Source organism: Diabrotica virgifera, chromosome 4 (assembly GCF_917563875.1).
Source record: "Diabrotica virgifera virgifera chromosome 4, PGI_DIABVI_V3a".
Lineage (NCBI taxonomy): Eukaryota > Metazoa > Arthropoda > Insecta > Coleoptera > Chrysomelidae > Diabrotica > Diabrotica virgifera.
In genome coordinates, this window is record NC_065446.1 from 37352308 (window position 1) to 37380301 (window position 27994).

General features: G+C 34.2%; 1 protein-coding gene and 1 long non-coding RNA gene across 2 annotated transcripts; both read right to left on the minus strand.

Moving 5' to 3' along the window:
- Positions 1-3214: 3214 nt before the first annotated feature.
- On the minus strand, positions 3215-27115 carry LOC114329933 (uncharacterized). The gene is made up of 3 exons (XM_028279209.2): positions 26887-27115; positions 10364-10420; positions 3215-3717 (listed from the first exon to the last, which is right to left on the minus strand). The coding sequence occupies exons 1-3, from the start codon at positions 27013-27015 to the stop codon at positions 3352-3354; spliced, it is 552 nt and encodes a 183-aa protein (XP_028135010.2). The 5' UTR covers positions 27016-27115; the 3' UTR covers positions 3215-3351.
- LOC126883493 (uncharacterized) lies at positions 23978-26715 on the minus strand. Its single transcript, XR_007697671.1, has 4 exons — positions 26453-26715; positions 25951-26256; positions 24582-25544; positions 23978-24509 (listed from the first exon to the last, which is right to left on the minus strand). It is a non-coding gene; the product is annotated as an uncharacterized LOC126883493 (long non-coding RNA).
- Positions 27116-27994: the final 879 nt, after the last annotated feature.

Below are 27994 nucleotides of genomic sequence, written 5' to 3' on the forward strand. Positions count from 1 at the left end.
ATCATAGCAAATCAACTACCTGTCTCCTTTTAGGCTAAGGCTACGGCCAGACAAGCGACAATTTACGGCGCCATAAGAGCAGCAAAATGAAGCGCGGAAATAAAATGAAGCGCGGAAATGGGTCCTGGTAAGAAGGATCTGGGTCCAAATTTGTAGCTCATCTAACCAAAATAACGACCGAAACACTGTATTTACATCTCGCGACACGCCGTAATTTACATCCCCATCTGGTCACGCTTTTTACGGCCGCTTCATTTTACTGCTCTTACGGCGCTCTAACAGCAGTAAAAGGAAGCGGCAGTAACTGCAGTAAAAAGCATGGCCAGACGGGGATGTAAATTACGGCGTGTCGCGAGATGTAAATACAGTGTTTTGGTCGTGGTTGTGGCTAGATGAGCTACAAATTTTGACCTAGGTCCATTTGTTTGCGACATGACGCCGAAGATGGACCCGTTCGATATTGCTTCGCGATATTTTACAGCTCAGTCTGGCCATCCACTACACTCACCGCGGGACCAATTTTCGCGCTTCATTTTACTGCTCTTATGGCGCCGTAAATTGTCGCTTGTCTGGCCGTAGCCTTAGCTTAAAAGAAGACAGGTAGATGAGTTGCTATGATTTATGTGTGTCAAACTTTTATATTGGTCGACTATTTCAAACGTAGTTCCGATACACTGTATTAACTGCATATGTTCCGTTTTTATTTGGTTTATTCTGTTTATATTTTGTTACTTCATCCACCCTGTTCCTGTCTCGCTCGTTCTAGAGTCTCCTTTTCTTTATTATTTGCGTAATTAGGTCGACTGTAACATCGTAGGATTCTTTATTTTGCACCTCTTTTTGTATCAAATTGTTGGGCGTTATCGCTGCTAGCCTTGATACTAGATTATTCCGTTCTCTTTGGAAGGTAGTGGTGTCTATGACGCCACAATCTATGCACAAATCAATATATAGGTGTACGACCTAAACGAACCATGGCCGGTGAGAAATCGCGTAAAATAATAATTTAACAAGAGGCTAAGTTTTCAATCTAATCTAAAATAATACTAAAAATATTACTCTACATTCCACCAGACTGAAAACAATGGGAACCTTCTCTGGTTACACCTCCGAGGCTTCTACAATTTGCAAGTCATAACGGATGCTGAGACTAAAGAAGATGAGGGAATTTTACAATTAATAATTTACGTCCCATCTGCTCAGCGCGGTAAAGTTCCAACGAGAATGGTTCCCTTAGTACTCCAATCAGAGTAAACATGTAAATCAAAAATGAATAACCATTTTCAATTTCGTTGCAACACGAAACTACAGCCCCATCATATTCTAGTTAGATCAGAGAGTGCAGCAAGCACCTCTACCGGTTTCTAAACTTATTAGTCTCTCATCAGGAGGCACATATGCTGCTCTCTCTGACCCAACCAGGACAAACCCCGGCGTGCAGTTACGCAGTGCAACGAACGAAATGGCAGGGATGCCCTAGCGGCAACTGCTAGCAAAAAACTAAGTTTTCAATCCAATAGCACATAAAATAATACTAAAAATATTACTCTACATTCCACCAGACTGAAAACAATGGGAACCTTCTCTGGTTACACCTCCGAGGCTTCTACAATTCTTTAGTCTCAGCATCCGTGATGGCTTGCAAATTGTAGAGGTGTAATCAGAGAAGGTTCCCATTGTTTTCAGTCTGGTGGAATGTAGAGTAATATTTTTGGTTAGAGAGAGCAGCATATGTGCCTCCTGATGATAGACTAATAAGTTTCGAAACTGGTAGAGGTGCTTGCTGCACTCTCTGATCGAACTAGAATATGATGCGGCTGTAGTTTCGTGTTGCAACGAAATTGAAAATGGTTATTCATTTTTGATAATAAGCATAACCTACCTTTAAAAAACTGTCCAAAAACATGTTTTTCCTTGTTAAAAATGAACATATTCACTCGCAAATAACTCGAAAAATATCGACTTGTGAAGAAACTCTATAGAACAAAAGTTGCTTAGAATTAGTCATTTTATCCAATTCCGGACTTATTTTGAATGTATATTTTTCACCAAAAAACACAATATCTTTGCGTAGGAGGAGAAAATACTCCAGATGACCTCGACTTAAAAGATGAAACTATTAAGAAATGTGACCAATGTACATATTTGGGGGTAAAACTGACAAAGGCAGGAAGAAGTGATGAAGCCATAAAAGACAGAATAACCAAAGGAAAACAAGTTATAGGTGCGTTGAATTCAGTATTATGGCAAAAAAATATAAGACCGGAAACGAAAAAACGAATATATAATACCATATTAAAACCAGTAATCGTCTATGGCTCAGAAGTGTGGCAGTTATCACAAAAACTTAAAGGTAACCTATTGGCAGTTGAAATGGATTTTTGGAGGAGAGCAGCGGGAAAGTCTAGATTAGAACATGTGAAAAATGAGGACTTCAGGAGACAAATGAAAGTACAAAGATCAATTATAGAAGACATCGAAAAACAACAACTAATATGGTACGGACATGTTAGACGTATGGGGGAAGAAAGACTACCCAAAAAGATATTAGAATGGGTCCCAGAGAAAAGAAAACGAGGACGACCACCAACAACATGGATCCAAGGAATCTCAAAAGCAATGTCAGCAAGAAATCTATCTGAAGAAGACTGGCAGAATAGACAGGCTTGGCGAACGGGAACCCAAAGGCGTATTACGCTGTGAACGGGATATATATATATATATATATATATATATATATATATATATATATATATATATATATATATATATTCACCCCCGAGAAGGGGCTATAGCCCTTCATTTCTGTAAAATGGAGGGGATGTAGAATTGTAAACTTTTTCTTATATAATAATAGACAATTTCAGCTACCTATTTCCCAATTTTCATCCTTCCTTTACTTTTTTTTTTGAGGTTTTCGTAAAGTTTTGTGTTCTTTGGTCGGGCTATTTTCAGAATCACCAAAAACAAATTTCTAATTTACCTATGAGGATTTATGAGTCATAATAAAAAATACGAATTATTATCAGATTATGTACTAATAATCTACGGAGTTATCCAGAGCTAATACTAACTGAACAAAAATAAGTAGTAATATTTTTGTTAAGGTATTTTTGGAAGTTAAAAGAAGTCAAATTTATGTCTTAATAAAATCTATGTACCTACTCGTGTTCCTGAAATTCTCATTAATAATGTGTTAAATTCAAACACTGTATTATAGTATGCATTGTTTTATACACGTTTAGAAACAAACACATAAAAAAATAAGTTATCAATAATAATACCAACACTTTTCTGCAATATAAGGCTTTATCAGAACACAACTTTAAACAGTTCTTTTTAAAGACACCCCTATTGTGGAGGAGGTCGTGATGGTGAGGACTTTGAGCAAGATTCGCAAAAGTCACCTTGGGCGGTTGCATGCTTGCATACCTTGCAGGTAGAAAGCATATTAGTAACAATATCTTGTATCGCGCTTTTTCTTTGCAGTTGAAACTGAACTGACTCCTCTGGTGCATTCATTTCAGTTAATTGCCTTTGAAGATCACTGAAGAGATTTTCGTTTAGATCTCCAATTAAACTATCTACGTCGTCATCGAATTCGTCAGCTTCGAATATCATGTTTAGGGCAGCTACGTCACGTGGGTTGAGTTGACTGAGATTCCGTAAGCGATCAAGATTTCTATTGCGGATCATTCTCAAGCGTCTGAAAAATAACTGAAAAATAAAGAATTGACTATTAACTTTAAAATACGAACTTACTAATGGTTACTTTTTTATGAGTGGTAGCAGAATCTTCAGGCCACATCCCCCTCCAGGCCAAAACCAAATTTTTTGAGTAGTATGTACATCTATAATAATAACCTATATTATGTTTCCTGCAGCCGATTTTGATGATATACATAGGTATAAACAAATGAAGATCAAAAACGGTAAATTTTCCCTTTTTAGTCTATTACTAAAAAGTGAAGCATTCTAAACAAATTTGAGAATAAGAAACTCATAAATCATATAAAAAGCTTCAATATGGCGTTCGCTGAATATGTCTATCCTTATTTGTTGCTTAGAAAATCGCAAAATAAGTAATACATTTTGAGATTTTATAAATGTTCATAATTTATGTAAAAATTAAGTTAGAACCTTCTTATTACACGGAATGATGAGACTTCTGGTGCTTAAATCATACCCTAAATTTCAAAGCAATTGGTAAAATAGTTTAAAAGTTATTTAATTTGTTTATCCCAAATTAATTTTTTTTTGCAACACTATGTCAGAAAATTATGAGGTTACAGTAATACTTCGGCCAGTTTATGAAAGAAGAACATTTATACTATTAACTTAATTAAAAAAAAATGACAAAAAGTAATTTTAAACAGTGTAAAATTATTTTGCAAAAACATGTTGATTATTTGCTTACCTACTTATAAACAATTAGAATAACTTTTTAACCGTTACCCGTAGAAAAATTATTTTTTCATATTTAGAAATTAGAAAGAAAAACAATTGTCCTAGGACAATTAGGGACGAAGTTAGCCCCCCCCTTTTTTTAATTCACATGTTCTTGCAAAATAATTTTGCAATATTTAGAATTATTTTTTGTCATTTTTTAAAATTGAATTAATAGTGTAAATCTTCTTCTTTCATAAACTATCCAAAGTATTACTGTAACTTCATCATTTTCTGACTTACAGTGTTGCAAAATAAATTTATTTGGGATAAACAAGTTAAATAACTTTTAAACTTGTTCTGAAGCTATTTTCTTGTGGCATTTTTACAATTTTAACTATTTAGAATGGGAAATAAGCCACAATATTATTAAAAAATGATTTTTATTATTAACGTTTCGACGCCCAAATTTACTAAGCAACAACATTTTTGTTTATATTAATAGTATTTTGTATTTTGACAACGGCACCCGATTTGGGCGTCGAAACGTTAATAATAAAAATCATTTTTTAATAATATTGTGGCTTCTTTCCCATTCTAAATAGTTAAAACTTTTAAACTATTTGACCGATTGCTTTGAAATTTAGGATATGATTTAAGCACCAGAAGTCTCAGCATTTCGTGTAATAAGAAGGTTCTAAGTTAATGTTTACATAAGTTATGAATATTTATAAAAACTCAAAATTTATGATTTATTTTGCAATTTTCTAAGCAACCAATAAGGATTCAGCGAACGCCGTATTGATGTTTTTTATAAGGTTTATGAGTTTCATACTCTCAAATTTGTTTAAAATGCTTAACTTTTTGGTAATAGACGAAAAAAGCGAAAATTTACCGTTTTTGGATCTTCATTTGTTTATAACTATGTAGGTATATCATCAAAATCGGCTGTAGGAAACATATAGGTTATTAATATAGATATCCATACTACTCAAAAAATTTGGTTTCGGCCTGGAGATGGTTGTGTCACCAACAGGATATTTTTTTTCCTTATTTCTCTAAACTAGCCAGGTGGCGCAAACATAATATGTTAGGGACCACCATAAGGTTGTCCACATATGCATACGTCCCCCGATATTTACCAGATAAAAAAACTTTCCGGGAACAATAAATGTGCCAATATGACATCTCAACAATTTAATGTACATCAAGATAAACACGATAGTAGGAAGCATTATTTTTGGAGTTAGTAAAAAAAATCAAGAAGCTGGTAATGCAGGTAATACAATATGACAAACCGAAGGGACAGCATTAGGACATGTTCCTTAGATTTCACGTTAAGTACGGGGTAAGTAGCATATAAAATAGGTACATTTAGTACAGGAACTAAATGAGAATTATATGCCCGTCGTTTACAGTTTTGTGAAATGATCAGTGAGCAAGCAGTAGCAGCAGCATATAGACATGCTGATCGCCAACATCCGGAACGGATAGGCACCGTAAGAAGAAGAAGAGGTGGGGCATAAATAGGACCATACTTAAAAAAAACGTTTGCAAATATACAGAGCCATCCATATTGACAGGGTGGAACAAATTTATTATCTTTTTAAATGGAATAGGTACCCTGTATATTTTTACATTTTTGAAGTCTCCTGGATTTTCTCGTTTTTTAATATAAGATTTTGCAATATATGAGGAAGTTTATAAGATAATAATTTTTGTATTAATTTCGTGGCAATATACCCTTTAGTACCCTGTACTGATGCAACAGGGGGCACAGAACCCGACAAGCAGAGGAAGAATATAAACACCTACGCAAAGAAGAAAAGAAAACTCACCGAAGAAAAAAGAGAGAATATATGAACAAAGAACTGCAAGAACTAAGTAGATCAACAGAGACAAGAAAATTTTATCAGAAACTGAACAAAAGCAGAAAAGACTTCAAACCGAGAACAACGATGTGTAGAGATAAGGAAGGTATAATATATTGACAGAACAGCAAGAGATACTAAGAAGATGGACAGAACATTTTACGGAAAAGCTTGAAGGAGATGGGAGTGAGACGAACCCTGATATACCATTAGACCAAGCAGACAACAGAGAAAAGAGTCCACCAACAATAGCCGAGATTAGAACAGCAGTAGACAAACTAAAGAACAATAAATCAAGGGGATCGGATCAAGTAACATCGGAATTACTGAAGGAAGGAGGAGACGCACTACAGAAAACAATACATGAATTGATAACAAAGATATGGTCAAATAAACAGCTACCAGCGGAGTGGAATAGCGGTATTATTGTACCATTACATAAAAAAAGGAAATCAGTTAGAATGTGGAAACTACCGTGGAATCACGCTGCTGAATGCAGCATACAAAATGATGTCCAACGTCGGTCGTTTATGAAAGACTTAGACTACACGCTGAAAAAATAGTTGGCAAATACCAAAGTGGCTTCTGTAGACAGAAGTCAACAATAGACCAGATATTTGTTCTGCGACAGATCCTCGAAAAAACAAGTGAACATAACATCGACACACATCATCTCTTCATAGACTTCGAAAGCGCATATGACAATATAAACCGAGAATTCTTAATAAAAGCAATGAAAGAATTTAATATACCAACACAACTAATAGAACTGATAAAAGAATCTCTAAAAGTAGAAAGTAAAATCCGGATACAAAACGAACTAACGGAAACAATAGATGTGAAAAAGGGACTACGCCAGGGAGACGCTCTATCATGCATCTTGTTCAACATCGTACTCGAGAAAATAATGAGGGACACAACAGTCAATACTCGAGGAACAATCATTAATAAAAGCGTGCAAATACTAGCATTTGCAGATGATGTTGACATAATCGCAAGATCAAGAAGAGAAATGATAGAGAGAGGCATTCAATCGAATAGAACTAGCTGCACAAAATAGTGGCCTTAAAATCAACCAGAACAAAACAAAATATATGCAGGTAAGTAAAAACGCAGAAATAAGGCAGCCACAAAATATAACAATAGGAGAATACAACATTGAGGGGGTAAAAAACTTTACATACTTGGGATCCCTAGTCACGACTGATAATAACGTAGCGTAGGAAGTGAAGAGGCGAATATTTATTGCCAATAAAAGTTACCGTGGCTTAATTCGGCAACTAAGATCAGATAACGTCGCAAGAAAAACAAAATGCCAAATATACAAAACATTAATAAGACCGGTACTCACATATACGGTTCAGAAACCTGGACACTCACTAAAAGAGAGGAAACATTCCTAGCCACCTTTGAAAGAAAAATCTTGCGACACATTATATAAGGGCACAAAAGAAAACGGAATTTGGCGAAGAAGGTACAACTTTGAACTACCTATACAAAATATACCAGGATCCGGATATCATAACATTCATTAAAATAGGACGGCTGCGTTGGATGGGACATGTAGAAAGAATGGAAGAAGGCGATATACCAAACAAAATATTCAAACAGATGCCAGTAGGAAAAAGGACAAGAGGAAGACCGAAGCTGATATATTTAGAACAAATAGAAAATGTTATAATAACCTTAAAAATAAAAAACTGGAGAAAAAAAGCACGAACCAGATCAGAATGGAGAAGAATCCTGGAACAGGCCAAGACCCAGAAAGGGTTGTCGAGCCAGTGATGATGATGATGAATATACCCTGTAGAAAATGCCCTGCAGAAATTTGATATAATTTTTTTTTATTTAGCTAATGCCTCGACAACTAATGGCCATTGGCATGGTAGGTACGGTGAATTTTTGCAGTTAAGTACCTATTAGTGCCATGTGTAGTGTGTGTGTTGAGTAAGTATCTTGTTAGTTTGCAAAGTCGACGTCATTGACTTTGAAAAGAGACGCTAATTGTATCCGAACGTCTGCGGTTCCTCCGGTGAGTACCGATCCCACAAGGACAGAAACTATTTTCATTTATTAATTTATAATAAACGAAAAATTCCTGACCCTGGTGAGATTCGAACTCACGACCATTCGGACTTTTCGATCCAAAGGTAGGCGCTGTTACCACTGAGCCACAGAGGAGGTGATATAAAAAATTTATTATTGTCAAAAATTATTCACACATCGAAATATTTAATTTCGGTAGGTATAGAGGGTTGTTTGAAACTTGTAATGAGTATTTTCTGAGTTTTCTAAATGGAACACTCTGTATTTTAGTGTTGTAATAAAAAGCTGTTATAGTAAAAGGAAAGATCTAGGGAAATAGTAGACTAGGAAGGAAAATACTATCGTGGCTCAGAAACATCCGACAATGGACAGGGCTAAATTTTGAACAGCTAATAAGAACAGTTGAAGACGTGCAGAGAAGAGTTTGCATTTGTAGTAGCCAACCTTCATTGAGGAGACGGCACTTTAAGAAGAAGAAATAAAAAGTTATTTTATGGTATTTTATTATTTTTTCTTAAGCATTTCCTATACCTATTAGGGAACTTGCATAAAATTTTAAATTCGAAAAAAATGTTATAAATCACAACAGAACATAATTTAAAACATGTATCAAAGATAAAAAAGTTGTTTTTTTGTTCAGTTTGGCCCCTAAAGACGATTCTAAATTCAAATTAAAGCAGCTAGCCCAAAACGCGTCGTGACGTCATATGGTTACCTATATGTTTACATTCTGCACCAACAAAGTAAACAAAATTGTACCTATGTATATAATTTTAAATTAGACATTATAAACGTCAGTAGAAAATACAGTTATGTGACGTCACAAGTGTTTTTGATCGTTTGAACGTACTAAACAACACTTATAGTGTTTTCTTTTATTTTCCATAGTAAACCTTCTTTCCTTTCCTTCAAAAACTGTATCAAACTCCAATCTCAACAAACTGGTATATATTATTACAATGACATACGATAATAATGTCATTGGAATATAAGTATTTTTCCCTTATTCCGCGACGATGAGCTGGCCAAATACCCAAATACTGAACATTATTATGTAATAAAAAAATGTGCAAGTTCCCTATTGCTTTAATTTGTAAGTTATTCGTGATTCTTTTTGCCAAACATTAATTGCAACAACAATTAGTGACATTTTATTAGGTTGGTCATGAAAATATTGAATAAAAACTAATCTTTAGAAAAAACATACATAATAATCTAAACCTACACTGATCCGTAATTTGTTAATATTTGATGATATATCAAAATACCTACGTAGTTTAGATTGTTGGTGTGTAAAATATAAATAAAACACACAATATTCTACTTAGTTCGCTACGACTTCGACACTAAATTTGCTTAAAAGTTTGACATTAAACTATTTTTATAGTTCCTCTTTCTTTGTTAATTATTACAATATGTGCTATTACCACAGTATAATGCTAAAGAATCAGTATAGGGTCACTTCGTGAAAATCCTTTGTTCTCTATGTTCCATTTTGGTGACGGCGCGCGGCGCATCAAAATTTTAGTCCTTTGCGCAGATGAATGACAACTAACGGCATCCTACGTTTGCCGTGATTGCTGGTCGTTATGATCGCACATTCAAAATTTTGTCTCAGTGGATTGCAAAATAGGATTTTTCGTCGATTGTCATTTGTTTCGAGCTTCTGTCATATGTATAATCCGTTTATAATATTAATTTACACGGATTATACGAAATATGACAGAAGCTCAAAACAAATAACTGTTAGGGCAAAGCCCTATAGGATAGGGCTTTTCATTCTCATTCATTTGTTTTGAGCTTCTGCTTCCCATTCAACATAATATGACAGAAGCTCGAAACAAATGAATGAGAATGAAAAGCCCTATTGGAACCGTCAAAATTCGAGAGTGAATTAACTGAATCTTTAGCATTAAACTATGCTATTACTAACATGAATTTTTCTAAGAAGAAACTGATTGATCTGGGAACAGTACCTCCTGTTGTAATGTTAAGAAGATAAAAGTATAAAAGCACTTCAATTTACTTTCAGTCAACTATACCAAATATAGATGTCTTACCTCTCTTTGGCGTCTTAAAACATCAGATGGCAGGTTGGCCCTCCTTCTCCTGCATTGCTAAAAATTTCATAAAGGTAATGAGTATTATGTAATTAAGTAATATAGTTTAAAGAAGTGTCACATGCGGGATATAATACAGAGAATTGTGTCTATAAAAAGAAGAAATAACAAACTTGTGGACATATTAATACTTAGAATAAATCTAACTAAACCAAATATCGGGTCTATAAAACTCAAACTGACCAGATCAGGGCTCACCCATGGATCAAATATAGTATGCGGCAAAATAAACAGTACTGAAATGAATATTGAAATGTTTATGATTATTTATATACCTATATTACATGATATAGCCTTGCAAACATCATTCACGACGACGCACGTTCCCTATAAAACAGATGTTAAAGATGCCCTCTGGCCAGTGGCGGATCTATGAGGCGGGAAAATGAGGAAATTTACACCCTAACAAGGTCCAAAGTTAAAGACAAAAAATTGTTCAAACATCAAAAGAGATTAGCTAACATGAACCCCAAACCACAGAAAGACAAATTCAACCCAATAAACACGCTTCTTCTTCTTGTAGTTCCTTCTCCTATCGGAGGTTGGCTAGCATCACAGCTATCCGTACCTTATTGGCGGCTGCTCTGAAAAGATCTACTGAGGTACGACTATACCACTCTCTTAAGTTTCTCAGCCAGGAAACTCTGCTTCTACCTATAGATCTTTTACCCTTTATTTTACCTTGCATTATGAGCCTTAATATCTCATATTTCGCACCTCTGGTAATGTGGCCTAAATATGCTAGCTTTCTTGTTTTGATGTTCTTTATCACCTCGCAAGCCTTTTGCAGCCTTCTTAACACTTCTGCATTTGTAACTCGTTGGATCCGTGGTATTTTCAAAATCCTTCTATAGCACCACATCTCAAAGGATTCCAACTTCTTTATATTTTCTATTTTTAGTGTCCAGCTTTCCACTCCATACAACAAAGTCGAGAACACGTAGCATCTTAAGGCTCTTATCCTCAGCTCCAGAGGAAGGTCTCGATTAACAAACATCTTTTTCATTTTTATAAATGCTTGTCTTGCAATTTCAATGCGTGTCCTGATTTCTCTACCCTGGTCATTGTTTTCATTTACCCAGGTTCCCAGATATTTGTAGTTATTATAATAAACACGATATGTAATAAACACGCTAGTTAGGAAAATTAAGGGAACTTAATGCCTATAAGTTATTATTTATGTCTTTTATGTAATCTGAGTTTATCTTTTGTATGTCTTTTGGTTGGTTTTTCATTGGAAGTTCCCCCTTAGGAAAATTTCCCCTCCCGAGGCAAATTTGTAGATCCGCCACTGTCTCTGGCACGAAAAAACCTTTAATTTTAGTCCTCAATTCCGAAATGGCAGACGGTGACCCCTTCAGCATTCCCCATTTGTACGCATCTGGTGGCGTTAGTTCTGGTGAGTGGCAGCTCCAAAAATGATCGCACAGTATTCGAAGAGACTCCCTGGCAGTGTGACAGGTTATCCCGTCCTGCTGAAACCATTGTTGATTTTAAGCTTGGACCGTTTTCGTGACCTTTTCCGTATGGCCGAAAATAGTACTCCACTATAAAAAAAATTTCTGTAAAACTGAGAATCATACTGAAGTATCTAACATTAACGTGATATTGACAAACGTTATAACAACGTTCAGAAACCACTCAATACGTTTCGGCACATGACACATACAAATTTGAGGCATAAGAATTTCAGTACTGTTTATTTTGCCGCATATCGTGGGTACTTGGTTGGCTGAAAAGCTGATGAAGCTTGGCAGACCGAGAATAGGGCTTTTCATCGATTGTCATTTATTTCGAGCTTCTGTCACGTGTCACATAATATTAAGATATCTACGTCATACGTCTTTCGTTTGTATTATTGTATATACCAATAACGTATGTCGTAGATATATTAATATTAGATAGATAGATAGATAGATAGACATTTATTGTTTTTAAAAACTACAGTTTTATAACAATGAGTTTAGTAAGTACAGAATATAACTAACAACTAGTCTAGAACATAAATAACTATTAACAAATTTAAACAAAAGTTAAGCGCTATCACTAACTGAAATGGAGAACTTGGTTTTTTTAATAAACACCAATGAAGGAGAAACTGAAGTACAGAATATAACTAACAACTAGTCTAGAACATAAGTAACTATTAACAAATTTAAACAAAAGTTAATCGCTATTACTAACTGAAATGGAGACTTGTTTTCTTAAATAAACACCAATGAAGGAGAAACTGAAGCTTATTCATTTAAAACAAAAGATCTAAGTTTTATGATATTCCAAATATATATTGAAATTGCTTTCAGAGATATTATAGTTACATTATTAAGACAACCAATAAGGTCGGTGCAATTATTAAGGGGGGCCATATTAACCGGTTTCATTGAACTGTAAATGGGACATTCAAACAGTAAATGTTCAAGAGTTTCCAACTTGTTTGTGTTACAAATAGTACAGATTTCAGATGGTCGTATATGATATGTTATACCATTATAGGTAAATTTTAACACATGGCGATTAGATGTTCGAAGTTGCGCCATGGCACGAATGTATTTTATGGGAATTTGAAATTCCAGATATTTCTGTACTGAGGTATCTACGGATAAATGTTTGTAAATAGTTGAGAATGTTGACATGGAGACTGCTTGAATGTCTTCTTGATGAAGCATATCCATATACTTTTTTAACATGCTTTTCTTGTTTTTTAATAGCCAATCAGAGATGTTTTCATCCCAAGAAAATTCATAATCTAATATTTGAAAATATTGCTTAAACTGTGAAACCCAGTTGTATCTGTTCGTATTTATTGAATTATTTGCTGAAGAAATTTGAAGCTGACGCAGAAAACAAATAAGAGGAAGTCTTAAATCATGCATTTGCGATAGCTTGATAAGCCAATTTAAAGTTAGCTTGAAAATAGTAAAAGAAATTTTTACTCTTCCTGTCTCCAACCTAACAGCATAATCAGGTGTATTGATACTGAGATGTAAAAGTTTTTTAAAGAAAGTTATTTGTATTCTTTCTAACTGGTCAGCATATCTCATTCCCCAAACGGGCACACAGTTCATAACAAGGCTTTGAACTAGCGAATCGAAAAATTGCACACGAGATGTCCAAGAATTCATTTTGGTTTTAGCCATTAAACCTATCACGTTACCAATTGCGTGTTTTGCTCTTTCCACTGTTGTATCGGCCATTGCTTTAAAAAGTGATGTTGTGGTTAGGGTGACTCCAAGATATACAAATTTGTTAACAACTTCTATTTTTTCATTCTTATATAGGAACTTAACGCCTTTATTGCCAATTTGACCGCTTCGGGCAAATGGAAGAATTTTGGTTTTGCCAACATTTACAGTTAGCTGGTTTTTGTCACTGTATTTTTCTAGATAACTTAAATTTTTACCGAGTTCAACTTCCGAGTCACAAAGAATGACCAAATCATCAGCATACAATAGCATTATTATTTGATTTTGGCTATCAATGGAGATACCTTGTGATCCTTGACTAATAAAAAACTGTTCTATATCCGCAATAAATAAACTAAATAATAGTGGACTCAAAGGTTCACCCTGTAAGACTCCTGTTGAAATATCAAATGGTCTTGTGTAGCCGTTTGGAGTTTTGATGTACATCCTAGCATTATCATAAATGTTTTTCAAAATGGCTATTATTTTAGAACTCACCCCAAGGCCAAATAGCTTTTGCCACAGCAAATGATGGATAATGGAGTCAAAAGCCCGCTTATAATCTACAAAGGCAGCGTACACTTTGCGTTTTTTCAGTCGTAGTTGCAGTTGTACAGCAGAAGTGAGAGTGAATACATTATCAATGCAACCCCTTGATCCCCTGAAACCCGACTGACATTCGGGAAGAACATTATTTACTTCAACCCAATCTCTGAGTCTGTTTAACAAGATATTAGTAAATATTTTTTCAACACAATTAAGTAAGGCAATACCTCTATAGTTTGCTGGATCATCTCTGTTGCCCTTTTTAAATATCATAGTAAAAATGACTTCACTCCAGTTATGCGGCGTAATGGTTGTTTCCAGAATTCTATTAAACATGCCCGTTAAATACAGTATCCAATTATTTGGAAGATTTTTAAAGAATTCATAAGAAATATGGTCAGTTCCAGGTGCTTTACGATTGGGACAGTTATTTAGGACTCTATATATTTCGTCACTGGTTATAATAGCGTCAAAAATGGGATGTCTTGCATCAAAAAAACGGGCATTATGATATAGTTTTGGGGGATATATATTCGAATAAAATTGCTCCCATACGTCTACATCGATAAAAGAAGTATTGTGATTTTTCCGAAATTTCCTAATCACTGACCAGAATGTTTTGGAGTCCCTGCTGTTTGCAAGTTGAGAATACAGGTTATGAAAATATATATGTTTTTTCTTTTTAATTATTTGTCTATAGGCTTTTTTTGATGTCAAAAAATTTGTTTTATAGGGGTCGCGGAAGTTATTTGATTTAGCTGTTTTGAGGCTTTGTTTCATGTTGTTTTTAGCTGAGGTACATTCATGATCAAACCATGGAGGACTTTGCCTGATACACGACGGGAAAGATTTTTCTTTACAAAGTTGTAATTGCGAAGCAGTTTCTTTGATTGCTGACATTAGATTATTGTATAGTTCCTGTGCATCAATATTTATAGAAAGAGACGTTTTATTCGAATGTTGCATAGAAATTTTATAGAAAAAGGCAAGGTCAGTATTCCATTGATATATAGTTTTTTTTTGTATAGGAAGTGCTTTTTTGAAACGACTTTCTCGAAAAAAGTCGGAAACGCAAGTTACCAGTATACCAAAGTGGTCAGAAGGGCTGTTATGGTTCATTACACATAAATCTTGGATAATAGGTATTGCACTGTTCTGGATAAATGCTAAGTCAATTACACTATTTCCAGCTTTGCTAATGTGAGTAAATTGTGCCGGTGTATCAGACTCAGTCCTCCCATTAAGTAGACAGAAAGAGTTGGTGTTCATGAAGTCAATAATATGGCGCCCCTTAGTATTTAAAACCATGTCATTGCTTAGACGATACTCCGATAGATTTGTGCCCTCCAGCATCTCTGGCGGAACTTCTCCAATATCTGATATTCTACTGTTAAAGTCACCGCCAATTAGAAGCGGAACATCGAAATGGTTTTCTAGAATTTCCGACAGAGATACTTGAAAAAGTTCTAGAATATACACAATATCTAAGGACGGTTTAAAATATACTGTGCAAATAATAATAGACTCTTCCGAAGGAGAAACCAGTCTGCAAAATAGCCACCACGGTGTTTTTTATAAAATTACACAGTTGTATACATTTTTATAAAATATGTAGATACCACCGCTTGCTCTGCCCACGGATTTCTCTTTCGAAGCAGGACTACTTATAACATTATAGGATGACAAAACAATTGACAAATTATTACACTCATTAAGTAGCCATGTTTCAGTAAGACATAAAACCGAAAAATCATCGTAATCTCTAACAAATTCATCCAGATTGGCAAATCCTTGACAGTTCCAAAATACTATTTTGAATGATTGCTATTCAGGTACAGATGAGTTTGCCCCACATAAAGCAGGCTTTGAAGTCTTGAGTCCCTTTTCTCGTCTAGGTGATTCCTGTTCCTCTCTATCACGTTTGGTTGTTCCTCTTGTAGTAATTCTAGGTATTTTGTTTATGTATCTAATCGTTAAATTTTTCTCCCCATTATCTATACGACTTTGTAGCTCTGTTCGTAATTCAGCTAGATATTTTGACTGGCAAGGTGTCAGATCTTGTTTTATGTATATGTTTGAGTTTGAGTTTTGATTCAGTTTAGATTTATTTTTAAGAACAAAAAGGGCATCTTCACTGGACATCATAGTAACTTTCAGCGGCCTTGGTTTCATATCTTGGCGAGGAAAGCCAAGCCGGCGATGCGAAGCTATTTGTAAGTTAGGAGCTACCTGATTTAATATTTGTTGTGCATTAACTTCATCGGATTCTGTATTTTCTGGAACACCCATGAGCAAAACATTTTTTTCCCTTTGTTTTCTATCAGCCAGCTCTATAAGGATATTTTCGGGAGGAGAGGATTCTATTTTCTGGATTTTAATTTTTAGCTGTTCGTTTTCTCTTCTTAGAACCGCTATTTCCGAGATGCAAGCGTCAATTTTTGTCGACTGAGAATTTACTAAATTATGTAAGTCAGACATTCGAGTGTTACATGTTGCGATAGCGTTACTTAAATTAGCAAGCTGAGCCATAATTGCGTTGAAGTGCATTGTGCTAGCATCTGCTTCTGTGGTACAATTTTGACACTTCCATGTCAACAAGGTTGCAGGTGAAAAATTTAAGGGTTGAGGTTGAGCACAAACACCGTGCCATGTTGTTTTGCATCCAGAACATTCCAGTTTGCTACCATCTGTCGGTGTTATAATTTTATGGCATGCCTGACAATTTAAATCCATTATAGTAATATTAACCGTACTATTAAAGGTACCACTAATTACTTAAGTTTTTGTCTAAGGCAATACTCAAGTTTCAATTAAGTAGATCGCTGAAATGTAGATTGTATTTCTTGTTTAAAAATTGGGTTTTTCTCCTTACAGGTGTGTTTATAGTAAAAACTATTCAACTGTTCTAAGGCAATATTCTGGTTTCGATTGAGTAGAACGTTGAAATGTAAATTGTATTTCTTTTTTAAAAATTAAGTTTTTCTACTTACAGTTGTGTTTACAATAAAAACTGTTTAACTTTTAACTTATATTGGTTAAATTCACAAGCCACTATTAAACGATGTTACCTCTACGGCTGATAGAACTAAACTGATTTCTCTACCCTGGTCATTGTTTTCATTTACCCAGGTTCCCAGATATTTGTAGTTATTATAATAAACACGATATGTAATAAACACGCTAGTTAGAAAAATTAAGGGAACTTAATGCCTATAAGTTATTATTTATGTCTTTTATGTAATCTGAGTTTATCTTTTGTATGTCTTTTGGTTGGTTTTTCATTGGAAGTTCCCCCTTAGGAAAATTTCCCCTCCCGAGGCAAATTTGTAGATCCGCCACTGTCTCTGGCACGAAAAAACCTTTAATTTTAGTCCTCAATTCCGAAATGGCAGACGGTGACCCCTTCAGCATTCCCCATTTGTACGCATCTGGTGGCGTTAGTTCTGGTGAGTGGCAGCTCCAAAAATGATCGCACAGTATTCGAAGAGACTCCCTGGCAGTGTGACAGGTTATCCCGTCCTGCTGAAACCATTGTTGATTTTAAGCTTGGACCGTTTTCGTGACCTTTTCCGTATGGCCGAAAATAGTACTCCACTATAAAAAAAATTTCTGTAAAACTGAGAATCATACTGAAGTATCTAACATTAACGTGATATTGACAAACGTTATAACAACGTTCAGAAACCACTCAATACGTTTCGGCACATGACACATACAAATTTGAGGCATAAGAATTTTAGTACTGTTTATTTTGCCGCATATCGTGGGTAGTTGGTTGGCTGAAAAGCTGATGAAGCTTGGCAGACCGAGAATAGGGCTTTTCATCGATTGTCATTTATTTCGAGCTTCTGTCACGTGTCACATAATATTAAGATATCTACGTCATACGTCTTTCGTTTGTATTATTGTATATACCAATAACGTATGTCGTAGATATATTAATATTATGTGACACATGACAGAAGCTCGAAACAAATGACTGTGAATGAAAAGCCCTATAGGTCACACGGAGCGCATAGAAAACTTTGAATCAGCAAGCAGGCCCGGCCCCAGGGGTGGGCGAACTGGGCGGCCGCCCAGGGCGGCAAATTTTAGAGGAGAGCCAATTTTTGAAATTGCAGAAATAATAGCTTATGGTTTTAATATTATAAAAAACAATATTATTAACAAGAGCGGCAAAAATGCAACTGTAAAAACGAGAATTAAGTAACTGAAACAATAAAAATTGCAAGGTTTATTCGACGGAAAATCGACAACACCGCCTTCTTCTTCATCGCATAGAAATAGTAGGATCAGAACTAAACTAAATTCACTGAAATTCACTTAAAATTAACTTTACTGATATTGGATTTAATAATTAGAAACATATGGCTGAAGCTTTGTCCAGCCACGCTGTCTCCAGCTCATCTAAAGTGACAGCGACAGTGGGTAGAACTAGCAATTAGACTAGAATCAGGCAAAATCATAAATGAAGAAACACAAAAAGTTCTAAATTCAGAAACTGGCCATTTGAAAAATGTAATACAACGACTTATATCAAAAATACAGTTCTTAGCACAACAATGTCTTCCATGGATGGGCGATTCTGATAAACATTTTCATCAAAACAATGGTAATATTTTTAAGCTTTTTGAGCTCTTTAAAAATTTTGATTCTGTTTTACAAGAGCACATTAGGAGAATAACTAATGGGAGTAACAAGCAGCATCACTACATGGAAAACGTATTTAAAACGAAATTATTCAGCTCCTCCATGACCAAATCAAAAATAAGATTTAAAACTTTTTGAAATCAGCAAAGTATTATAGCATAATTTTAGATTGTATATCTGATATTGCTGGGGTGGAAGAGATGACTATTGTTGTACATTTTGTCGATTTAGGTTCTTGTTCACAAAGTGTTAAAATTGAAGAACATTTTCTTGGATTTGTGCCTGTAGTGGAAACCACTGGCTTGGAAGTTACAGAGTCCCAGAATGAACTGGGAATACCTTTGGAAGATATGAGAGGACAAGTGAATGATAATGGGGCAAACATGGAAGTGAAGAACTTTGTAGTTCAAAACAGAATTTTGAAAAGGAATCCTAGAGCATTTTTTGTCCCATGTTCTAGCCATTCACTCAACACTGCTAAAGCCTCACAGTTTTCAGTTTCTTTCTTTTCCTTATTGAAAAAATTTACAACTTTTTCTCAGCATATGTTCATCGTTGGACTATGCTGAAAAATCATATTTCTAGACTAACATTGAAACCTTTGTCCGAAACTAGAAGGGAAAGTAGAATAATTGATGAAATTGCTCTTATTAGATACCAAATTGAAGAAATTTACGATGCTCTTGTAGAAATCACTGTGAATAAAAACGACGATAAAATGGTTGCTCATGAGGCAAGCTGTTTGGCAAATCAAGTCCGTGATTTTACTTTTCTTTGCTCTGTGGTAATATGGCACGACATTTTACTTCACGTCAACGTAGTCGCGTATTCAGAGTATTGATATGGGAGCGTATCACGCTATAAGTTTATTAGAAAAATCGGAAATCTATTTTAAGTCTCTCAGAAATGACTTAAAATTCCAGTGCTATTTGACAGACGCAAAAGAGCTCATAAAAGTTAGAAATTGAGAACCCGAAAAGGAGGCACAGTAATAGCCAGAAGCAGGAAAGTGAAAAGACAATTTGGCCATGAGGCTGAGGATGAAAGTATGGACCTAGATCCAGAGACACGATATAAAGATGACTTCTGTTTAAAAATTATAGACATAACCGTTAATGCATTAAGTGATATATTTCAGCAAATGAAGAGCCATGGTGAAATTTTTGAGTTTTTGGGTATACCAAGGGGTGCGCCCAGGGCGGCAAAATCCCTAGGGCCGGGCCTGTCAGCAAGAATCATAATTCAACAACAAATGGTGGGAAAGCCGTCCAAGAGACGGCCAAAAATAAGATATATGGACAAAGTACACAAGGACTTGAGACAACTCGAAACTAGAAATCAGAGAACGAAAGTTAGAAATATGAATAAATATATAGGATTAATTGAACAGGTCAGGGGCCAAGCTGGGCTATGAAGCCAATGAGGATGATGATGCTAAAAATATACTCGTATAATATTGTCAAAAAAATTCCCCCCTGGTGAAATAGTATCTTACAGACTACTTTAAATTATACGGGGTGTCCCGAAAAGATTGGTCATAAATTATACCACAGATTCTGGGGTCAAAAATAGGTTGATTAACCTACTTATCTTAATACAAATGTGCGCATAAAAAAAGTTACAGCCGTTTGAAGTTATAAAATGAAAATCAGTTTTGTCCAATATATCTAAAACTATTAGAGATTTTTTACTGAAAATATATAGTGAAATTTGTGCACCCCATAAAAATTTTATGGGGGTTTTGTTCCCTTATAGACCGGGCTTTATCGTCGCCCCCGCTAGCGAAATTATTCAGATTCGTTTTTTTTGCACAATCTTACTCAAAAAGAGGTCCTTATAACATATTCATAGGGTGAAGGGCGATGCCTTGGTCGAAAAATTGTTTAAACAATTTTTTTGAAACAAATTCACAAAAATAATTTTTTCATTTCGAACAATTTTTTTTAATAATTTGGGTCACTCTGAGCAAAAAAGGTCTCTTGTCATTTTTCTCTAAAATTGATTGTTGTCGAGTTATATCAGAATAAAAATTTGAAAAATGGGAAAATGGCCATTTTCAAGGCTTAATAACTCAGTTACAAATTATTATTATGAAATTAAAAAAGTGACCAAATCAAGTTTCAAACCCCTTCTTCAAGGGCCTGAAGAGATTTTTGTCACTATTTTATTACAAAGCTGTTATTTTTAATTATTAACAATTAGCGCTATAGTCTAGGATGTATCGTTGCCCCCGTTAGTTAAATTATTCCGATTCGATTTTTTTGCACAAACTTACTCAAAAAGAGGTCCTTATAACATATCCACAGGGTACCGGGCGGTACCATGGTCGAAAAATTGTTTAAAAAATTTTTTTTAAACAAATTCACAAAAATAATTTTTTCACTTCGAACAAATTTTTTTAGATAACTTAGAACATTCTGAGGAAAAAAGGTCTCTTGGGATTTTTCTCTAAAATTGATTGTTGTCGAATTATACCTACGCGATTTAAAATTTGAAAAATGCGACAATGACCATATAACTCGACAACAATCAATTTTAGAGAAAAATCACAAGAGACCTTTCTTGCTCAGAATAACCCAAATTATCTAAAAAAATCATTCGCAATGAAAAAATTATTTTTGTTAATTTGTTAAAAAAAAATTTTTTAAACAATTTTTCGACCACAGCACCGTCCGGCACCCTGTGGATATGTTATAAGGACCTCTTTCTGAGTAAGTTTGTGCAAAAAAATCTAATCGAAATAGTTTCGCTAACGGGAGCTATGATACAGTTGGACTATAGCGCTAATTGTTAATAATTAAAAATAGCAGCTTTGTAATAAAATAATGACAAAAATCTGTTCAGGACCTTGAAAAATGGGTTTGAAACTTGATTTGGTCACTTTTTGAATTTCATAATAATAATTTTTAATCGAGTTATTAAGACTTAAAAATGGCCATTTTCGCATTTTTAAAAATTTTACTCGCATATAACTCGACAACAGTCAATTTTAGAGAACAATGACATGAGACATTTTTGGTCAGAATGACTCAAATTATCTAAAAAATATTGTTCGAAATGAAAAAAATATTTTTATGAATTTGTTTTAAAAAAATTGTTTAAACAATTCTTCGACCACGGCACCGCCCGGCACCCTGTGGATATGTTATAAGGACCTCTTTTTGAGCAAGTTTGTGCAAAAAAATCTAATCTGAATAATTTCGCTAGCGGGGGCGACGATACAGCCCGGACTATTAAATCCCCCCAAACTTTTTTGTACATTCCAATTAAATTATTATTGTGCTACCATTAGTTAAACACAGTATTTTTAAAACTTTTTTGCCTCTTAGTACTTTCTCGAAAAGCCAGTTTTTATCGAGATATTTCGATTAAGTACGATTATAAAGAGACCTGGTAATAATATGAAAATTTTAGTATAATTTACATTTTTAGGTATATTTTGAACCATATTAAACAAGAAGCCACATCTCGATAAAAGGTGCCTCATCGAAAAAATAATAAGATGCAGAAAGGTTTTAAAAACATTGTGTTTAACTATTGGTACCGCATTAATAGTTTAATTGGAACGTACACAAGCATTTGGGGGGTTTAAAGAAACGAAACCCCCATAAAATTTGTATGTAAACATATTAAAAAAGAAGCCGTATCTCGATAAAAACTGGATTATCAAAAAAATACTAGGAGTCAAAGAAGTTTTACAAAAATTGTCTTTAACTAATGGTACCACAACAATAATTTAATTGGAACGTACATAAAAGTTTGGGGGGTTTAAGGGAACAAAACCCTATACAATTTTTATGGGGTGTACAAATATCACTGTTATTTTTCTTAAAGATGTTCCTGCCATAAGAATGCCACATGTCTATTTTCAATAAAAAATCTCTAAGAGTTTTCGATATATGAAAAGAAATCGATTTTCATTTTTTAATTTCAAAAGGCTGTAACTTTTTTTGTGTGCACGTGAGGTTCAATCTTACCTATTTTTGATCCTTGAATCTGTGGCTCTGTGGTATAATTTATGACCAATCTTTTCGGGACACCCATAGAGTTATATATATTAGCATAGAGAGAGTGTCATTCAGAGCGAAGTGACGACACCATCTTTTTTATTTGGATTAGTGCTGTTTCGCTCTTACGTATAGTAAAGCTGCTACAGTTGTCCTCCTCTTCCGTGCCTATATTCACACTGAATGGGGAGAGATTAAATGTCCAGCAAACGACGGCACTGTTGCCAGATTTACCTTTTTCCTTTTAGCGGGAATTTTAAAATTAGTCTAATGACACTTTGGTTTTAAAAGAGAGTTCTGGTATTCTTAAATTTATAACCTTACTTTTACAAGTAATTAGGATTATTTTATTTACATGTAAATATTGAAACAAGTATTGTACTGTGTCATAATTTAAAACTCGTGTTGCAGTATTTTGAAAAAAAAAATGAAGCTCAAAAGAAATATACTTATACAGTACAAATTATTTTTTAATGGGAATGGAAATTTACGATTTCAAAGGTGAAAATGTTGGGATAGTATAGATGGACACTTTTTTATTTTAGTATTAAGTGGTTACATAATTATTCAGAATATTAATAAAATTACTAGTAATTTGAATTAGTTTTAATATGTATTATAATAGTATTAATTCTCATCATGTACCTGGCTAAATAGCTAAGCGCTAAAGCCGCAAAATAAAAAAAAATTGAAAAAAACATTCTTAGTGGCCTAGCACCTTTACTTTGCCTGGGGGCGAGGCGAGTTAATAAATTCTATTTTCTTATTGCAGTCATTTTGTGACGGCTTAAGAAGTTACATAAATGATGTCTTTAGGCTGTGCAATTTTAGCCGTAGAAAGACATCTTTATCACTTGTATTTACATGATATAGGGCTTTTCACTCAGTCATTTGTTTCGAGCTTCTGTCATGTGTTGTCTAACATTAATATATCTATGTCATATGTTATTGATATTGCCAATGATACAAACCAAAGACATATGATGTAGATATATTAATATTATGTGACACTTGACCGAAGCTCGAAACAAATGACAATCGATGAAAAGCCCTATTCAATAGGGCATTTCATTCAGTCATTTGTTTCGAGCTTATGTCATGTGTCACATAATATTAATATATCTACGTCGTACATTATTGGTATATACCAATGATACAAACCGAAGATGTATGACGTAGATACATTAATATTATGTGACTCATGACAGAAGCTCGAAACAAATGACAATCAATGAAAAGCCCTATTGGCGTCTGCATATCAGGATCCGGTAATACTATATTATTATTTATCTATGATCAGGATATTGCTGGGTGTACACAAGTAAACAACACTTTTTTGATTAAAAGGTTTATTTCATTAAATCAAAACTTACATGGATACAATTTAAATAAGATATTTTTTCTATTTAAGGCAATATAATATAAGATATATATTTTAGTATAACTCTCCTACATTAACAAGCTTTAACACATTCAGTGGCCATGACGTATGGGTAGCATCACGAAGGTTTTACGGAAGGTACTGACGACACATAAGTTATGTGAGTAGTACTGTGTAACTAAATAAATGATTTAAGTATGTGGTACCAGCCAAGTGGAGCTTGTTTGAGATGGGCACCAAACATGTTAATCTGGTCATGCACAGAGACTTATACTATAATATGTTATATCTCATATTGCTCACTATTGTAATGAGTGAGCCTGCATACACAAACTATAATATATTATTATGGTTCTGTGTATGCAGGCTCACTCATTACTACTGTAGTGAACAATATGAGATGTAATATTATGAGATATACCTATTATATATTATGGTATAGCTCTCCATGAGTGCCAAGTTTTAAACTTAACTGATAACAACTAATGGATACCCTTTTATCCAAAATTTTATGAAAATTTTGAATGGTCATATTGGTATTAATTCCACAACCCCTTCCTATAACAATACGCCCATTGTTGGATGTTATTGCAGTAGTTCTACTGGAAATACTTACTAAAATTGTATGTATCTGCATCACTTAGAAGTCTACCCAAAAAGCTATTAATACTCTCTAAACCATCATTAATACATCTTGTATACATAATAGGATTTTTTTCAGAATCAGATATTTTATTCAAGATTTACTTACCATGCCCTATTTATGTGCCAGGCACTTAACAGTCTATTAGGAGCAATACCCATTACATTTGACGAGGCATTGTAAAAGGTGTCACTTATGCCCGATATGAAAACATTTGACTATACATATAATACCAACACAGACATGTATTTAAAAAAATTGGTAAATTAAAGTAGGTATCTTTTCTATTTGAAAATAAGAAAGCAGTACAAAATCCATTCCCAAATTCATCTTTTACTAATACTGTCATAAGTTCAAAGTCATAGGAATTGAGCCCATGAGTTCCATCGATTGCGATAAAGGATTTACCAAACTTAATTAACATTTCCTTTTGGCACAGTATTAAGGAAAATAAGACAAAAATCATAAATGTTAAATTCAGAATGAATATCCATTAGTATGCCCTGTTGTTTGTAAAATAATATTGGACATGAGTCTGTAAGCATTCAACCCAAAAATAAACACTGGTTGCATCGTCATTGTACATATACCCATCTTTCAAATCAATGCCATAAGAGAGTCTAATGTTTGTGATATCTTTTCTTGTAAGTAAGTTAATTCTTTTTAATTCGCCTCCTATGCTATTATGCTATCCTGAACAGTCTGAAGTTTACTAAAAAAGTAAAATATAGGTATAGGAGAATCAAACACACTAGTTTGAATTTGTAAACTGTACTAAATATTCATGAGTAATATTTAAAAAAGTGGTTTAGTGGTAACATTCTTGTTTTAAATTATATTGTGTATATCGACGGCGGAAAGGCAGGACCTCATAACTGAAAAATTTGTATAAAATGAGTTACTTCGGTTTTCGCTTTATAATAAGTGTATCAGCACCTATTAAACAGCTTTTAGAGCTGGGAAAGCCTTTTGGAAGCCTTCCGGAAACTTTCCCAGCTGTAATCGCTGTTTAATAGCTGCCGATACACTTATTCTAAAGCGAAAACTGAAGTAACTCATGTTATAAAATTTTTTCAGTTACTACTTTTCCGCCATCGATATGCAAATATTTTACTTACATTTTTGAAGAAAGTCTCAAAATAAACTTTGAAGAGATGTTTATCTGATTTTGGTATTTATGTAAGTGCTCTATATCATCCTCGTGTCCGTAATATGTTTTAAAATAGTTTCAATATTTTTAGATACTATTATTCGACTAGTACACCAAATAAAAATTGCAGGATCCTTGGGATTTTAAAGCTCTTTCTCTATCTTGTTTTGTAAAATAATTTTTTGAGGATCACATACATATACATTCATAATAAGATGTTTCATGTTCTTGTACTCTTGTTCTCTTCCTGTGCCATCATCCATACAGTGCAAATCTAAAAAAACAACATAACAGGTGATTACATGGGCAGTTATACTACTTACAGCTTACTTTGTATCTAATCTATTATCTAGTATTACTCTATTAGTATCTACCTACATAAAACTATCTTTGAAATCTAAATTTTTGATATCAACATCAACCTTAATACCTACTTAAAAAATAATAATGTGGAAGTTACATGTACCTACCTAAAGTTTTTGAATTGCAATTTTATCAACTGGAAAAGACTGCAACATAATGAGTTTGAAATTATGACACAGCACAATATTTATTGTTTCAATTTACATGTAAATAAAATAATAATAATCCTAATCACTTGTAAAAGTAAGGTTAAGATTTTTGACTTTGACTTGAGAAAACAGAACTGTCAAATTTAAAACCATTTTAAAATTCCCGCTAAAAGGAATCTGGCAACATTGCCGTCGTTTGCTGGACATTTAATCTCTCCCCACTGAATGTCATCATAGATTTTCGATACAATGTGTTAGAAAGAGATGCAGCAAACCAGTCCATGAGATCTTGTCGTCAGGAAGCGCGGAAGGTAGGCTCCCTCTATGTTAATATATACCTCTATGGGGACACCCTGTATATAGAGTTTATTGTGAAATTATCAAAGACTTACTGCTCTTGTATTTTCCGCTGGTGTAGATGAAGATAAGCCTGTCTGGTCGCTAGATCTTTGGAACCGTCTACCAACTGGTTGTTTTTTCTCATCGGGTCTACCAAAAGATTTCGGTTTTTCGTTGGACATGATTTTTTTCGTATGTCATAATGGATATTTCGCGCTCAACGCTTTCTTCTATCAATGATTGTACACGCATCTGAAATGTCAAAACTATTTCGGCTAGTTCAATCTAGACCGCGTACACATGGCGTACACTTATGTCCTATATATTTCTTCTTATTTTGAAGTAGATTTTTAACTTGATAAACTTTGCTCAGCAGTATGTCTATTATACAGTGATGAGCGCGTAATAACAGGCAAAATAGCACAAAAGATGGAAAACGTATTAAGTTGTGAGATAAAAAGAAATAAAACTAGTCGAGCTGGGAAATTTAGCGATAATAACCTATTAATTTACATTATATTGATTATTTCCCACCTTTTATCGTATCGGACGAGTTTCGCACATAGAGGTATATATTAACATAGAGGGAGCCTACCTTCCGCGCTTCCTGACGACAAGATCTCGTGGACTGGTTTGCGGCATCTCTTTCTAACACATTGTATCGAAAATCTACGATGACATTCAGTGTGAAGATAGGCACGGAAGAGGACAACTGTAACAGCTTTACTATGCGTAAGAGTGAAATAGCACTAATCCAAATAAAAAAGATGGTGTCGTCACTTCGCTCTGAATGACACTCTCTCTATGCTAATATATAACTCTATGGTTTCGCAACTACCACTGTCACAGTGACAGTTTTAGTTGACATACTCCTCTGATACGTATAAAGGTGGGAAACAATCAATATAATGTAAAGTTACCTTTAATTTTTTTAAAAGATTTTCCTGCCATAAGAATGTCACATGTCCATTTTCACTAAAAAATCAGTAGTTTTCGATATATTAGAAAAAATCGATAATTTTCATTTTGTAACTTAAATGGAACTTTATTTATATGCACATTTGTACTAATGCAAGTTAGTTTCAATCGAACTATTTTTGGTCCCAGAATATGTGATTTAATTTATGACCTGCCTTTTTGTTTTTACCTCTATATAAACAT

Excerpts from the sequence above, each read along its gene's own strand:
- LOC114329933 (XM_028279209.2), bottom strand. The coding sequence starts at position 27,015 with ATGTCCAACGAAAAACCGAAATCTTTTGGTAGACCCGATGAGAAAAAA. Across the intron at positions 10,421-26,886 it reads CAGCGGAAAATACAAGAGCA|CAATGCAGGAGAAGGAGGGC; the intron begins GTAAGTCTTTGA and ends TGAAATTTTTAG. Across the intron at positions 3,718-10,363 it reads TTTTAAGACGCCAAAGAGAG|TTATTTTTCAGACGCTTGAG; the intron begins GTAAGACATCTA and ends TTTATTTTTCAG.